Here is a 16,239-nt window from a genome sequence, read left to right as displayed (position 1 = left end):
CTGCGAAGGTGATAGCCGGGCGGCGGCGCTTCGCGGCGTTCTCCTGAACCCAAATGTTGAACTCAAACTTGTGCCGAACTTTTCAGGTTCGGCGTTCGGGAGAATGCCGAGAAGTGCCTGGCTATTTCAGAAGGTGACAGCCGGGCGGCAGTGCCCAGTAGAGCACCATTTCTGCTATAGAAGACTGACGGCAGAAAAAGACCTCATGGTCCATCTAGTCTGCCCTTATACTATTTCCTGTGTTTTATCTTACAATGGATATATGTTTATCCCAGGCATGTTTAAATTCAGTTATTGTGGATTTACCAACCACGTCTGCTGGAAGTTTGTTCCAAGGATCTACTACTCTTTCAGTGAAATAATATTTTCTCATGTTGCTTTTGATCTTTCCCCCAACTAACTTCAGATTGTGTCCCCTTGTTCTTGTGTTCACTTTCCTATTAAAAACACTTCCCTCCTGAACCTTATTTAACCCTTTAACATATTTAAATGTTCCGATCATGTCCCTCCTTTTCCTTCTGTCCTCCAGACTATACAGATTTGAGTTCATTAAGTCTTTCCTGATATGTATTTATTCATTTTTTTGCTTGCACGCATTAATCGGTTTTACATTGTTTCCTATGGGAAACATTGTTTTGTCTTACGAACATTTCACCTTACAAACCTCCTCCCGGAACCAATTAAGTTCATAAGACAAGGTATCACTGTATGTTGTATGACTGCAATGGTGGAGAAAAATAAAAATCAATGCAAACTGCCATCAAATAAGAGCCAACAGACCTGAAGGGGAAGAGGCTGGAATTAGATCTTATTTGAAGGTGTAGGGACTCATGGTCCATTTGACCCTGCCCTTGGGTTCAACTTCTATACTAACGGAACACATCCAAGAAACATTTGAACTGTTCTGTGGAAGTTTTTACTGGCAAAACTATTAGATATATAATACGGGAAGAGCAACATTTGTAAAATGTACCTTTTATCTAAAGCTCGAAGCACCTTTGCGAAAACTTCTAGTTCGCAGAATTCGCTACCCAGCTGGCATAGTCGGCCTTGTTGGTAAAGCTGCATAAAAGAGAGGAGAAAAAAAGAGATGGTTTTTATTAGTATAACAACAGGTGCTAATTTCATGCACAGGTTGGGTAGAGTGTTTGCTCAGTTTCAAGACTCCCCTGAAGAGCTGGATCCTGAGCAGCTTTTCAAGCCAAAGACATGTCACAATTTCCTGAATTTGGCAAATTTCAATTGGGGTGTGCCCCCCATTCCTTCCAACACAATTATTCTTTTTCACACATAACTCTTGTAGAGCCTCACTTGGCAATTGACATGTATTTAGGATGATTACAGTGGCCCAAGGTCATTCGATAACCTTTTGCGACCTTATGAAAAGCAAGGTCAATGGGGAAGCCAGATTCACTTAACAACCATGTTATTAACTTAACAACTGCTGTAATTCACTTAACAATTGTGGCAAGGGAAATTGTGAAATGATCTGGCTTAGCAATGGAATTTTTGCACCCAATTGTGGTCATAAAAGTTGAGAGCTACCTATAATTAGATTAGATTAGATTTATTGGATTTATATGCCGGTAATGTAGGTACCTACCTACATATAAAGGCAGTTTATTTCTGATTACCAGATACTACAAGCAAACAAAATGATGTTATTTTATTTACTATCTGCTTTATTTTCCCTGCACACACACACCCTTCACATTTTAAAATCTTTTCCAATTTAGAGTTTTCATTTCATAAGATTTTTGAGATAGTGTGGCTACTGCTGAAAATTCTGGGACTTGAAGACTATACATTGGGAGTATAGTAAATTTAGGGAAAGCAGCTCCAAACAGATAACTAATGGGACCATGAAAAAAAGAGAAGACAGGAAGACAATTCGACTAAGCAATGTCATTTGGCGGGACCCAGGAGAAGAGCCTTCTCTGTGGCGGCCCCGACCCTCTGGAACCAGCTCCCCCCAGATATTAGAGTTGCCCCCACCCTCCTTGCCTTTCGCAAGCTCCTTAAAACCCACCTCTGTCGTCACGCATGGGGGAATTGAAATTTCCCTTCCCCTAGGCTTATAGAATTTATACATGGTATGCTTGTATGTATGAGTGGTTATTTAAATTGGGGGTTTTAAGATTATTTTTAATATTAGATTTGTTTACAAATCGGGCAGTAGGAAAAGCAAGTAGGATGCTTGGCTGCATAGCTAGAGGTATAACAAGCAGGAAGAGGGAGATTGTGATCCCCTTATATAGAGCGCTGGTGAGACCACATTTGGAGTACTGTGTTCAGTTCTGGAGACCTCACCTACAAAAAGATATTGACAAAATTGAACGGGTCCAAAGACGGGCTACAAGAATGGTGGAAGGTCTTAAGCATAAAACGTATCAGGAAAGACTTCATGAACTCAATCTCTATAGTCTGGAGGACAGAAGGAAAAGGGGGAGGGCATGATTGAAACATTTAAATATGTTAAAGGGTTAAATAAGGTTCAGGAGGGAAGTGTTTTTAATAGGAAAGTGAACACAAGAACAAGGGGACACAATCTGAAGTTAGTTAGGGGAAAGATCAAAGGCAACATGAGAAAATATTATTTTACTGAAAGAGTAGTAGATCCTTGGAACAAACTTCCAGCAGACGTGGTTGGTAAATCCACAGTAACTGAATTTAAACATGCCTGGGATAAACATATATCCATCCTAAGATAAAATGCAGGAAATAGTATAAGGGCAGACTAGATGGACCAGGAGGTCTTTTTCTGCCATCAGTCTTCTATGTTTTTATATTGTTGTTAGCCGCCTCAAGTCTTCGGAGAGGGGCGACATACAAATCTAATAAATACAAATACAAATTCTTAAAATAGCTCCTTAAGGCTACTACTTTCATCCCAGGATGTTTTTTTCTCATTGGGGAAAGGATAGACTACCATTTTTCCCTATTAAAACTGTATATTTGGATTGTGATTTAATTAGTTTTTTAAACACTCAAATAATTTGGCAGCTTTGCTTTCCCTGCCTTAGCAAATAAAATATTGTTCTCCCAGGAATCTGGAGAACTGTATTGGGCGGGAGGGGGGGGGGGAGAGAGAGAATAGGCGTTGATTGCTTACCTGAACGCCTCTTCTCGTACGGTGAGTGGGTACAGCAGTCACATGGGTTGCTCCTGTCCAATCCGTTGGAACTGAGCCTAGTATTAAAAAAGAGTGCTGGATCCGCCCCTTCCCCAGAATTCGCGAATCCATAGACTAGGCTCAGTAGTGAAGCTCTTTAATGTTCAACTGTCATGTGTTATAAGAAAATAGAATAGAAGGTAAAGAAGACCACACAAAGGGAGGGAAGTGACTGCTGTACCCACTCACCGTACGAGAAGAGGCGTTCAGGTAAGCAATCAACGCCTATTCTCCGTACTGAAGGAGTGGGTCCAGCAGTCACATGGGACATACCCAAGAGATAGGTCCCTAGGGTGGGAGTACATAGCTATCGTGAGAGATAACGGATTGGAGTACTCTTCTGCCGAAGGCAGCGTCCGCTGATGCGTACGAATCGTTGATGAAGGAATTTGGCGAGGCCCAAGTGGCTGCTTTGCAGACTCCTTCCAACGGAGCCTGAGTCGCCCAAGCGGCAGATGTGGCAGCACTTCTGGTGGAATGCGCTGTAATATTCCTTGGAATGGAAAGGGAAGCTGTCTCGTAGGCCTTAGAGATGGTCCCTCTGATCCAACGACCTATTACTGTAGAAGACACTCTGGATCCCAAGGATCTGGGATGGTAGGCTATGAAGAGTGCTTCAGACCTCCGGATGGATCCTGTGCGTTGGATATAAACCTTTAGCGCTCTAGTGAGAACCAGAGTGTGCCATCTAGTTGCCAGGGGATGCTCTCGTTGGAGGCAGAAGGAAGGTAATATGATATCCTGAGATCTGTGGGACATGGAACTGACCTTTGGTAGAAAGGTGGGGTCCAGTCGCAGAACCACCTTGTCCTGGTGAAACTGACAAAGGTCCTGTCTGATAGAAAGGGCTGCCAACTCAGATATGCGTCGGGCGGATGTAATCGCCACCAGGAATGCTACCTTGAAGGATAGGTACCTGAGGGACGCAGAGTTCAGGGGTTCGTAAGGTGCCTGAGTAAGAGAATGGAGAACCCGTGGCAAGTCCCAGGTGAGATATCTGTGGATCTTAGAAGGCCTGAAGTTGGCCACTCCTCTTAGAAATTCTTGGATTTCTGGAAGGGAGCGGAGGGGCTGCCTGCGAGGCCCCGCCAAGACGGAAGAGATGGCGGCCAGGTGTCGGCGGATGGTGCTGGTAGAGAGGCCTTGGTGGGAGCCTTTCATGAGGAAGGTGATTATCCTGTGGGTGGGAAGACACAGGGGAGACAAGCCCTTCTGCAAGCACCAATGATGGAATTTGGACCAAGTATGGTCGTAGATCCGGTTGGTAGACCCTCTTCTAGACTTCAGGATGATTTCCACTGTGTCCGGGTCATACCCTCGCAGGTCTAAGTTCCTCCGGATAATAACCAGGCGGTGAGGTGAAACCACTCTGGGTCTGGATGGAAGGAGGCCCCCTGTCGCGACCTATCCTCCGAAAACGGGGAGTCGCCAGGGGTCCCGGACGGACATTGTTGGAGGTCCGCGAACCAGGGCCTGCGAGGCCAGTGAGGGGCAATCAGAGTTACTCGGGCCTTCTCCAGGAGGATTTTGTTGATCACGTCTGGCAGAATTGGAATTGGAGGAAAGGCATACAATAGACCTGGAGGCCAAGGGCTCCTGAGGGCAGTGATTGCCTCTGCTCCCGGAGACGGGAACCTGGAGATGAAGTGAGGGAGCTGGGCATTGGCTTTTGGTCGCCAATAGATCCAGCACTGAATGGCCGAACCTGAGGCAGACTTGGTGGAACAGTGACTGATGGAGATTCCACTCGCCTGGATCTATGGTCGCTCGCGAGAGCCAGTCCGCTTGGACGTTGAGGCTCCCCGAGATGTGGTCGGCTAGAAGCGACTGGAGATTCTTCTCTGCCCAAAGGCCTAACTTCAGGGCCTCCCTCCTGAGGGCCTAGGCTCCTGTGCCTCCCTGTCTGCAAATATGGCTTTTGGTGGCTATATTGTCGGTGAAAATCGGCACATGCTGGTTGGAGATGTGAAATTGGAATTGTTTTAGAGCTAGAGACACGGCTCTTAATTCTAATCAATTGATGGGCCTGGAAGCCTCCTCCAGTGCCCATGTGCCCTGAGCTAAAAGACCCTGGGCGTGGGCTCCCCAGCCCGAGAGGCTGGCATCTGTGGTGACTACAACTGGTCGGGGCACTGGAAGGGAGATCCCTTGTCTAGGGCTGGAGAAGTCCACCACTTGAGGGATCTGCGAACCGTCGGTGGAATGGCGACGATTCGAGTTGCTGTGGCCCGATCTCTGGGAGGTAATAGAAGCCCCTGTAGTTCCCTGGCGTGAAGACAGGCCCAGGGGACAATACCAATAGATGACACCATTTTACCCAAAGGGAAGATAGGGTGGCAATGGAGGTAGATTGCTGGGGCAGGATGCGAGCAATGAGATCCAAAAGGCTGCGTTTTCTCTCAGTGGAGAGGAAAACCTGGGATAACTCAGAATTAATGATAGTTCCCAGATGCAGAATGGAAGTGGATGGATCAAGGTGGCTCCTTTTAAGATTTATGTAGAAACCATGATTCTGTAGAACCGACATGGTAAAAGAGAGGTCTGCCGGCACCCAGTTCTGGAATTTCCATGAATTAAAACGTCATCTAAATAACATAAAATATGAATGGGAGAAGCCCGGATATGAGCCGCCAAGGATCCCAAGAGTTTAGTGAAGACTCTGGGAGCTGAGTAGAGCCCAAATGGCATGGCCTTACACTGAAAATGCCTGCCTTGAAAGGCAAAGCGCTGAAATTTCCTATGGACCTTGACAATGGGGATATGGAGGAAGGCCTCCGTGAGATCCAGAGACACCATAAATTCTCCCAGATGTAGAGCTGCTAAAAAAGGAAGATAAGTAATGCATTTTGAAATCCTATATTTTATAAACCGGTTCAATTTTTTTTTATTTTTTTTTTTTAGATCTAAGATGGCTCTCCAGCCTCCAGAGGTCTTAGGGACCATGAAGAGGATGGGAGAAGCCTAAACCTCTCTGGAGAGAGGGGACCGGTTGAAAAGCTCCAATAGTCAACAAAAGAGAAACAGCCTCCTCCATTCGGATACGAGATGGAGGGGAACTGGGAGAAGGACACGAAAGAAAACGGTTAGGGGGAGGTGAAATGAACTCTAACCTTAGGCTCCTTTCCACAGTGTCAATGACCCAGGGGTCCTTACAAGAACGGTGCCAGGCGGAAGAGAACCAGGCTAGGCGACCGCCTATGGGAAAGGAGGAAAACTTACCATCTGGCTCTTTTGGAAGCCCTGGTAGAAGAGGATCCTCTCTGATAACGGGAACCTCTGCCCCTGGTGGTTCTAGATTGGGATCGAACCGAGGAGAAAACTGACCTGGACTCCTTTGAAATGCGAAGCTCTGATCCTGTAGACGCCCTGTGCGCCGAAAGGGCTACGGTTTAGGGACCTTCTAGGTGGTAGGTCCCAAGACCTTTTTCTTGTCTGTGGTCTCTGTAAGGAGAGGGTCCAGAAGGTCTCCGAAGAGGAGGTCACGTTTCAGCGGACCCATGGCTAACTGCCACTTCTGTCTTACTCCCGCCTGCCAAGGGCGGAGCCATAGACGTCCTCTGGCCGTTGTGGAGGCTGCTACTGACCTGGCTGCAAACCTGAAAGATTGGAGGGTAGCATCTGCTACATATTGGGCAGCTGCGAAGATTTTGTTGAAATCCTGTTGGCCCCGTAAGTCATCTGGAGGCAGGTGTGGTTGGAGCTGACGAAGTCACAAGAGCATAGCTCTGGAAAGGAAGGATGCCGCTGCAGCACTCTTAAAGGCCCATGAGTCTGCAAGAAGACTCCTTTTGAGCATTGCTCAAGTCGTTTGTCCTCTGGCCGGAGGACCTCCTCTGCTTCGCCAGGCATGGCGGCAGTCGAGTGGAGGGTCTTCACTGGTTCATCTGGCTTGGGACATGTTAGGAGTTCCTCATAGACGGAGGAGAGCTTGTAGAGCTTCTAGTCCTTGGGAGTGGGAGTAAAGCCAGCAGTTGGGTGGTCCCACTGTTTAAGCAAGGCATCCTTAAACAACTTGGGCATAGGAATTACCTCATTGTCTTCCTGTTCTTTCATGAAAAAAAGGAAGATTATCCTCCGGAGGATTTGAGGAAGAAGTAGCCTGTTTTTCTTGCCCGGCTAGCCCCGTGGATACTCTAGCCTTAAGCAGGGGAGATTTGAAAGGCTGCGAAGGAAAGATAGCAGCTGGGGCTGGAATCTTAATCTGAGATTCCTCATCTTCCGACAGACGCTGAAATGGGTCATCATCCTCTTCTGCATCCACGTCCTCATCCTCTTCCTGAGAGGAGTCAGAGACCTCCATGGCTGGGGCTCTGTAGGAAGGAGAAGAACTCACGGGACGGGAGGAGCGTGGAGAGGGATGAGACAGAGAAGGCACATTGAAAGATGAGAGTTTAGCGTCAATGGTGTTAGTCAGAATAGTCAAGATAGACTGAAACTCCGGTGGCAAGGAAGAAATATCAGCCGGAAGGGCCGGAGGATCCCTGAGGGCCTGAGCAGGTTCTGGCTGGGAGGAATCCTCGGTAATATCTGGCTCCTCTGGACCTAAACCCCATAGGTTAGGTTGGGGTGGATTTAGGTTTGGCTCATCCAGGGATAGCACAGGAACCCCAGAAAGAGGCAGGTTAGAGGCCTCCGGGGGGGTTGGATTGATATGCACTTGGGCCTGCACCTTAAAAGTTTGGTTTATCATGTATTTCTTGTAGGGCTGGGTCCCTTCTCTTCTCAACCCTGGTGGGCTTGGCTAAGGAATGGGTGCCTGAGAAGGAGGAGGAAGAGGCCTGGGGAACTTCAGTAGAATTACCAGTAGGCCTAACCTCTTTGGGACCTTTGGTAGTGCCTCTCTTGGGAAAAGTAGCCATAGTCTGACAATTAACAGAAGACAAGGCTGAGCCAATAACTGAATAATAAGGAGAAGAATTTCAAGGACTTCCCAAGAGGAATGGATCCTGCTTCGAGGCCTCGAAGCTGCTGAAGAGTGAGGACAATCTGGGCAAACCCAGAGTTCGTGCCCCCAAATCCAGCGGGGCCAGCCTCCCTAAACTTTATAATTAAGTAAACCAAGGCACTCTGGTTGGAGGCTTAGCCGGTGGAGAATTTAGCCTGGGACCCCCAAGGCCCGCTCCGGGATCCACGCGGTGGACTGAGGCCTACGCGGCTGGCAGGAGGCCAACACGAGAGGCCTAGATTTAAAAAAGGGCGCGAAGGCCTTCGCGCCGAAAAGATCGCTCCGTAGAATTTCTTAAGGGAAAAGCGATCGACTAAGTCCAGGAGACTGGAAGGCGTCTCACTCCGCAGGAGGTATTATTTTAAGCCCTTAATATATTTATACGATAAATAATCAATGTAATCGATAAATACTTGCACCAGGACCTCCGGGCCAAGGGATTAGAAGAATCCACTAGCGGCCGCAGGAATCGTAACCGGCAAAACCGCCGGGGGAAAACGAAACCGCAACTTCTCCTAAGGGAAAAAGCCGAGCCGCTTTTTTACTTTTTTTCTTTAAACGGCTGGCGCAATGGTGCAAGTAATAAATAAAGACAATAAATCTTACTATTTTTTGAAGGAAAGATCGAAGGGAAGGTGTTAGAATGTTGAACGAGCTATCACAATACAACCGCAGGATATGCGAACTGAGCGAATTCTGGGGAAGGGGCGGATCCAGCACTCTTTTTTAATACTAGGCTCAGTTCCAACGGATTGGACAGGAGCAACCCATGTGACTGCTGGACCCACTCCTTCAGTACGGAGAATGTTTACAGCGCTGCATGCTTTCCCCAAGACAAACAATGTGTTCTAGTTTGAGGGAACTAGATCTAATGTTCTATTAAAAAAGAACATTTCCTTGGGTTTTTTTTAAAGAACAACTTTTACACAGAAAAAAAAGCAAGCAAGTAAATTCAGTAGCATTGAGAGGTTGCTACAAAGAAGAAGGGGTCAAGCTAGAATGGTGGAAGGTCTTAAGCATAAAACGTATCAGGAAAGACTTCATGAACTCAATCTGTATAGACTGGAGGACAGAAGAAAAAGGGGGGACATGATCGAAACATTTAAATATGTTAAAGGGTTAAATAAGGTTCAGGAGGGAAGTGTTTTTAATAGGAAATGAACCCAAGAACAAGGGGACACAATCTGAAGTTAGCTGGGGGAAGAAAGATCAAAAGCAACATGAGAAAATATTATTTTACTGAAAGAGTAGTAGATCCTTGGAACAAACTTCCAGCAGACGTGGTTGGTAAATCCACAGGAACTGAATTGAAACATGCCTGGGATAAACATATATCCATTGTAAGATAAAATACAGGAAATAGCATAAGGGCAGACTAGCTGGACCGTGAGGTCTTTTTCTGCCGTCAGTCTTCTATGTTTCTATCCTGCAAAGGCAAGACAAGAAGCAATGGATAAAAACTTGGTCAAGGAGAGAAACAACTTAGAAATAAGGAGACATTTCCTGACAGTGGGAACAATTAAGAGAAATTTCCGGACAGTGGTGGAATAAACTGCCTCCAGAAGTTGTGGGTGCTCCAGCACTGGAAGTTTTTAAGAAAAGACTGGGCCGTGATGGTGAAGCTATGGCATGCGTGACAGAGGTGGTAGAGAGAGCCATCTCTGCTAGCATGCATGCCGTTGCAGATCAGAGCTCCGTGGCATTTCCTTTGTGAGCTTCTGTCTCCCTGCAAACAACGAAACAGAAGCTCACGAAAGAAAAAGATCTTACCACTGGCTACATGCTGCTGGTGTTGCAATGCTGTCTCCCGTCAACCAGGTGGTCTTCAGGTCTCGGCTGCGTGTGCACGCATGCCTGCACATGAGCACATTCGTGCATGTCCAAGCCCGTCCCTTTCAGTTTGGGTGGCGCGCATGCGCAGTTTGGGCACTCAGTGTCTAAAAGGTTCCCCACCACTGGTATAGGGTCTCCTGGTTGTGCATGGGGTTGGATTTGAAGACCTCCAACGTCCCTTCCAATTTTTTTCTTCTGTTAGCAAACTGTCCTATGTAGTGAAGTTAGCAGACTGAAGTAAATGAAAATGGCTATTTAGCTTACAGTCCAAATAAGTACATTATCAGCTTATATCAGCAAATAAGTACATTATCATCCACGAAGCAATGGAAGTGATGTGCCGGTGCCTGGAGGCTGTTGGGGCCTGGATGGGTGTCAACAAACTCAAACTCAACCCAGACAAGACGGAGTGGCTGTGGGTCTTGCCTCCCAAGATAATTCCATCTGTCCGTCCATCTCCCTGGGGGGGAAACTACTGACCCCCTCAGAGAGGGTTCGCAACTTGGACGTCCTCCTCGATCCACAGCCCACACTTCTTCAACACTCCATGGCTTGCATTGGCTGCCAATCAGTTTCCGGTCAAAATTCAAAGTGTTGGTCATGACCTTTAAAGCCATACATGGCAATGGACCAGATTACCTCCGGAACCGCCTGCTACCGCACGAATCCCAGCGACCGATAAGGTCCCAGAGAGTTGGCCTTCTCCGGGTCCCGTCGACTAAACAATGTCGTTTGGCGGGCCCCAGGGGAAGAGCCTTCCCTGTGGCGGCCCCGGCCCTCTGGAACCAAACCCCCCCCAGAGATTAGAACTGCCCCCACCCTCTCTGTCTTTCGTAAACCACTCAAGACTCATTTATACCGCCAGGCATGGGGGAGTTGAGATAGCTCTTCCCCCTAGGCCATTACAATTTATGCATGGTATGTTTGTGTGTATGTTTGGTTTTATAATAGGGGTTTTTAGTTGTTTTTTATTATTGGATTGTACATGTTGTGTTTATTATTGTTGTTAGCCGCCCCGAGTCTACGGAGAGGGGCGGCCTACAAATCCAATAAATTATTATTATTATTAAATTATTTAAACTTTAAATCCACCTATTTTTCCTCACATCCCAAAATTTCAGTTTTGCCACATTCTAGTGGCATCAGTGCTGCCTACAAATATGAAATAAACAAATGAAAAAAGGCTGTAGCTTTTAGCTCAGTGACGTATGTTAATCATGCTACACTAACTTGTTTAACAAATCAAAGATTAATGTAGGTCTCAAGCTCAAAACCCACTCATGCTGTTGCAGCCATTATCGCTTCTCAGCTTGCCAACAACCAGGGGGGAGGGATGGGTGAGAAAATATGCAGACTCCAGACTTCAAGAAGGAGAGGCCTGAGTGAGACTCAAGGAGGCATCTGCAGCTGTCTGCCAAACTCATAGACGTTTTCTCATAACAATACAATATCATTTATTTATTTATTTATTTATTGGATTTGTATGCCGCCCCTCTTCGTAGACTCGGGGCGGCTAACTACAGTAAAAAAAACATCATGTAAATCCAATATTAAAAACAACTAAAAAACCCTTATTATAAAACTAAACATCCATACAAACAAACATACCATGCATAAATTGTAAAGGCCTAGGAGGAAAGAATATCTCAATTCCCCCATGTTTGACGGCAGAGGTGGGTTTTAACAAGCTTACGAAAGGCAAGGAGGGTGGGGGCAATTCTAATCTCTGGGGGGAGTGGATTCCAGAGGGCCGGGGCCGCCACAGAGAAGGCTTTTCCTCTGGGCCCCGCCAAGCGACATTGTTTTGTTGACGGGACCTGGAGGAGGCCCACTCTGTGAGACTTAACCGGTCGCTGGGATTCGTGCGGCAGAAGGCGGTCTCGTAGATACCCTGGTCCGGTGCCATGAAGGGCTTTATAGGTGATGACCAACACTTTGAATTGTGACCGGAAACTGATCGGCAACCAATGCAGACTGCGGAGTGTTGGTGTTACATGGGCATTTTTGGGAATGCCCATGATAGCTCTCGCAGCTGCATTCTGAAGTTTCCGAACATTAAACAAACAATGTGACCTGCACTAATATAGGGGAGGGGAATTTTGTGGGTTTGCATGGGAAGTAGGTGGAATTGGTTTTGCCTTCAACGGTGCCGAAATGATGTTCCATGATTCAATCAAGTTTTACACCGAGATATTAGTACGTCTTGAGTGTGCTTTAACAAGACCAATAAACATGTCATTAGTACTAATAATTTTAATATTAATAGTTTGATTAATCAGGTTTTAAAGTCATAGTATTCTGCTTTGCTATGTATAATGTACATTACAAATATTACACACCTTTGGCAATTTCCCTGTATCTTAACTGTTCTTTAAAATAGCAGGAAACATTAATTATTTAGCAATTATATAATGGAAGTATTTATCAAGTAACCTCATTTGTTATTAAAACCCTTCAAGAACAGGCCACCTTGTTTTAGACGGCTCATTTAATTGGCCAGGTGCTAAATTTTACATGTAGGGCAATTCCCACCAAGACTGTGGGAACTAAAAAAAAAGATTATCAACTTGATTACGATTGAAATGAATAGCAAGTGCATGAATTAGGTAAAACATAAGAACTATAGTGCTCAAAAAAATAAAAGGAACACTTAAACAACAGAATATAACTCCAAGTAAATAAAACTTCTGTGACATCAAACTGTCCACTTAGGAAGCAACACTGATTGACAATCAATTTCACCTGATGTTGTACACATTCAACTTTGCACAGAACAAAGTATTCAATGAGAATATTTCATTCATTCAGATCTAGGATGTGTTTTTTGAGTGGTCCCTTCATTTTTTTGAGCAGTATATTTAAAGCTGCACTTTTAATGTCAAATTCACCCAAACCAACACAGCCTTCACATTAAAAAAAGAAACCTATAGTGCAGTGATGGCGAATCTGTTTGGCACAGAGTGCCCAAAATGGAATGCATGTACAGTGTTCCCTCGATTTTCGCGGGTTCGAACTTCGCGGAAAGTCTATACCACGGTTTTTCAAAAATATTAATTAAAAAATACTTGCGGGGGTTTTTCCCCCTATACCACGGTTTTTCCCACCCGATGACGTCATATGTCATTGCCAAACTTTCGTCTGCCTTTAATAAATATTTTTTTAAATAAACTTTAACAAATAAACATGGTGAGTAATAATCTGAATGGTTGCTAAGGGGATGGAAAATTGCAATTTAGGGGTTTAAAGTGTTAAGGGAAGGCTTGTGATACTGTTCATAGCCAAAAATAGTGTATTTACTTCCGCATCTCTACTTCGCGGAAATTCAAGTTTCGCAGGCGGTCTCAGAACGCATCCCCTGCGAAAAGCGAGGGAACACTGTACACACACTGGAGCAGCGAAAACCCAAAGACCAGCTGGCTGATGCATGTATGCTTGTTTCGTTCCATTTTCCAATCATAGCCTGAAAACGGCCCCCCAAAGTGTCCAAAAAAACATGCATGCGCACTCCATTCAGATGATCTTTGGGTTTCCGGTGCTCTGGTATGCATGAGGACCCGATGCTTGCCAGAAGCCCGAAAACTAGCTGGCTGGCGCACTCATGTTCACCGGCCAGCTGGTCTTCGGGTTTCCAGCATGCACATTCTGGTTTGGACATTTGGAGTCAAAAAGGTTTGCCATCACTGCTTTAGGAAGGGTGCTGAGAAGAGCAAAAAAGAGTAGACACTAAATGTTTAAATGGGAGAGTCCTACTGAATGAAAAGCAGCCAAAAACGGCCTGAAAACAGCCCAAAAAAACAGTCTGAAAATATTCATAGAAACATAGAAGACTGACGGCAGAAAAAGACCTCCTGGTCCATCTAGTCTGCCCTCATGCTATTTCCTGTATTTTATCTTACAATGGATATATGTTTATCCCAGGCATGTTTAAATTCAGTTACTGTGGATTTATCTACCACATCTGCTGGAAGTTTGTTCCAAGGATCTACAGTACTACCCTTTCAGTGAAATAATATTTTCTCACGTTGCTTTTGATCTTTCCCCCAACTAACCAGATTGTGTCCCCTTGTTCTTGTGTTCACTTTCCTATTAAAAACACTTCCCTCCTGAACCTTATTTAACCCTTTAACATATTTAAATGTTTCGATCATGTCCCCTCTTTTCCTTCTGTCCTCCAGACTACACAGATTGAGTTCATTAAGTCTTTCCTGATACGTTTTATGCTTACGACCTTCCACCATTCTTGTATCCCGTCTTTGGACCCGTTCAATTTTGTCAATATCTTTTTGTAGGTGAGGTCTCCAGAACTGAACACAGTATTCCAAATGTGGTCTCACCAGCGCTCTATATAAGGGGATCACAATCTCCCTCTTCCTGCTTGTTATACCTCTAGCTATGCAGCCAAGCATCCTACTTGCTTTTCCTACTGCCCGACCACACTGCTCACCCATTTTGAGACTGTCAGAAATCACTACCCCTAAATCCTTCTCTTCTGAAGTTTTTGCTAACTCAGAACTGCCAATGCAATAAATACTCAGATTGATGATTCCTTTTCCCCAAGTACATTATTTTACATTTGGAAACATTAAACTGCAGTTTCCATTGCTTTGACCCTTTATCTAGTAAAGCTAAATCATTTACCATATTACAGACCCCTCCAGGAATATCAACCCTATTGCACACTTTGGAGTCATCGGCAAATAGGCAAACCTTCCCTACCAAACCTTCCCCTATGTCACTCACAAAGAATACAACGAAAATACAATGAATACAAAGAATACAATGAAAACAGCCTGCAAAATAGCCATTTTTCAGGATGCTTTCCTGCCCTCCAGTGCCCAAAGACCAGCTGACCGGCGCACATGTGCGTGCCAGAAACTAAAAGACCAGGTGGCAATGATGCCCATGCCCACGGAGAGGACTTTGCATGGATGGTGGAACTGCATTATTTATAATAATAATCTCTGGTCAGAATTTCAACCTGAAACACCAGGATTCAAGAGCATTCATGAAGCATAAGTGTATCATTTTGCTTTAAATTCCATTTCAATTCATCATCACTCATGCAGTTAGTGAGTGCCTGTTGGCAGGCATCTAGGAAGGTTAATGACCTGACTTCAGAAGGATGACACAAATTGTTTTGAGTGGCACCAACATCTTAATAATACACAGCACCAAACCTTCTGGTGACCTTACTCAGTAATTTTATAAAGGCATTACACCAAGCACTGGTGACAAGAGGGAGTCCGGAGGCATTTCAGTTGAAGATAATGCACTAAACCACTTCCAAATTTCTCATACAGTTCAGGGTATCATCACCAGTCCAAAGAGATCAGGAAGGGGGGAAAACAAAACAAATCCAGGTCTATTATTGTGTCTGTTAAAAGCCAGTACTGTATGTTAGTGAAAGTCACCTACAGTGTTATTTTAACACTAGTTTATTCTAAACCAAATCAGTGTTATTTTAACACTAGCTTATTCTAAACCAAGGGGGTCACACTGGATTGACATTCTGCAGGCCAGTGGGGAGGGGGTGTGTGTAGGGAGGGAAGAGAGACAGGACAAATGCCTCCTGCAGCACCTTGCTGGCCAAAATGTTTTGGCTGCCAGAGGCATCACAGGCTGGTCCTTTGCTATTTCCAGGCAAGCCCCACGGGCCAGATTTAAGCACCCTGCAGACCAGCCTTGAGTTTGACCCCCTGTTCTAAACCCCTTTTTTTAAAAAAAAAAATTTGATTTGTATGCCACCCCTCTCCGCAGACTCGGGGCGGCTCACAACACAATTTTGAAATGGGTATTAATAATCTATTTTATCCCGGAATTGTTGAAGTTAATTAGTCACCTGTTGCCACTGATTCAAAGCCCATCACAAGATTTATCTGAGATAGATTTGGCTAATACTCTTGTAAGTCATCTAGTCCACACACACCCTCCCCCAAAGCAGGAGACCCTACACCAGTGATGGTGAACCTTTTTTTCCTCGGATGCCAAAGGAGCATGCATGAATGCCCACACCCATAATTCAATGCATGGGGAGGGAAAAAACAGCTCTTCCCCCCCCCCAAAGCCGGAAACGGACCGTTTCATAACTTGTGGTGGGCCCAGTAGGCTCGTGTTTCACCCTCCCCAGGCTCCAAAAGCTTCCCAGCAGCCGGGGGAGAGTATAAAGGCTCTCCCCCTCCCCGAGGCTCTCTGGGAACCAAAAACCAGCCTCCCAGAGCCTTTGTGTGAGCCAAAAATCAGCTGGTCAGCACACACATCCACACTGGAGCAGAGCTAGGGCAACAGCTCG

General features: G+C 45.4%; 1 protein-coding gene across 1 annotated transcript in view; it reads right to left on the bottom strand.

Moving 5' to 3' along the window:
- The window catches only part of APPBP2 (amyloid beta precursor protein binding protein 2), a 78,765-nt gene that overhangs the window by 43,663 nt on the left and 18,863 nt on the right, over positions 1-16,239 (bottom strand). Inside the window, exon 2 of the mRNA XM_070735301.1 lies at positions 974-1,062. Within this exon, the coding sequence (XP_070591402.1) occupies positions 974-1,062 (89 nt within the window). The remainder of the gene's footprint in view (positions 1-973; positions 1,063-16,239) is intronic.

This window comes from Erythrolamprus reginae, chromosome 1, assembly GCF_031021105.1.
Source record: "Erythrolamprus reginae isolate rEryReg1 chromosome 1, rEryReg1.hap1, whole genome shotgun sequence".
NCBI lineage: Eukaryota > Metazoa > Chordata > Lepidosauria > Squamata > Dipsadidae > Erythrolamprus > Erythrolamprus reginae.
This window is presented reverse-complemented; position numbering and strand designations above follow the sequence as displayed.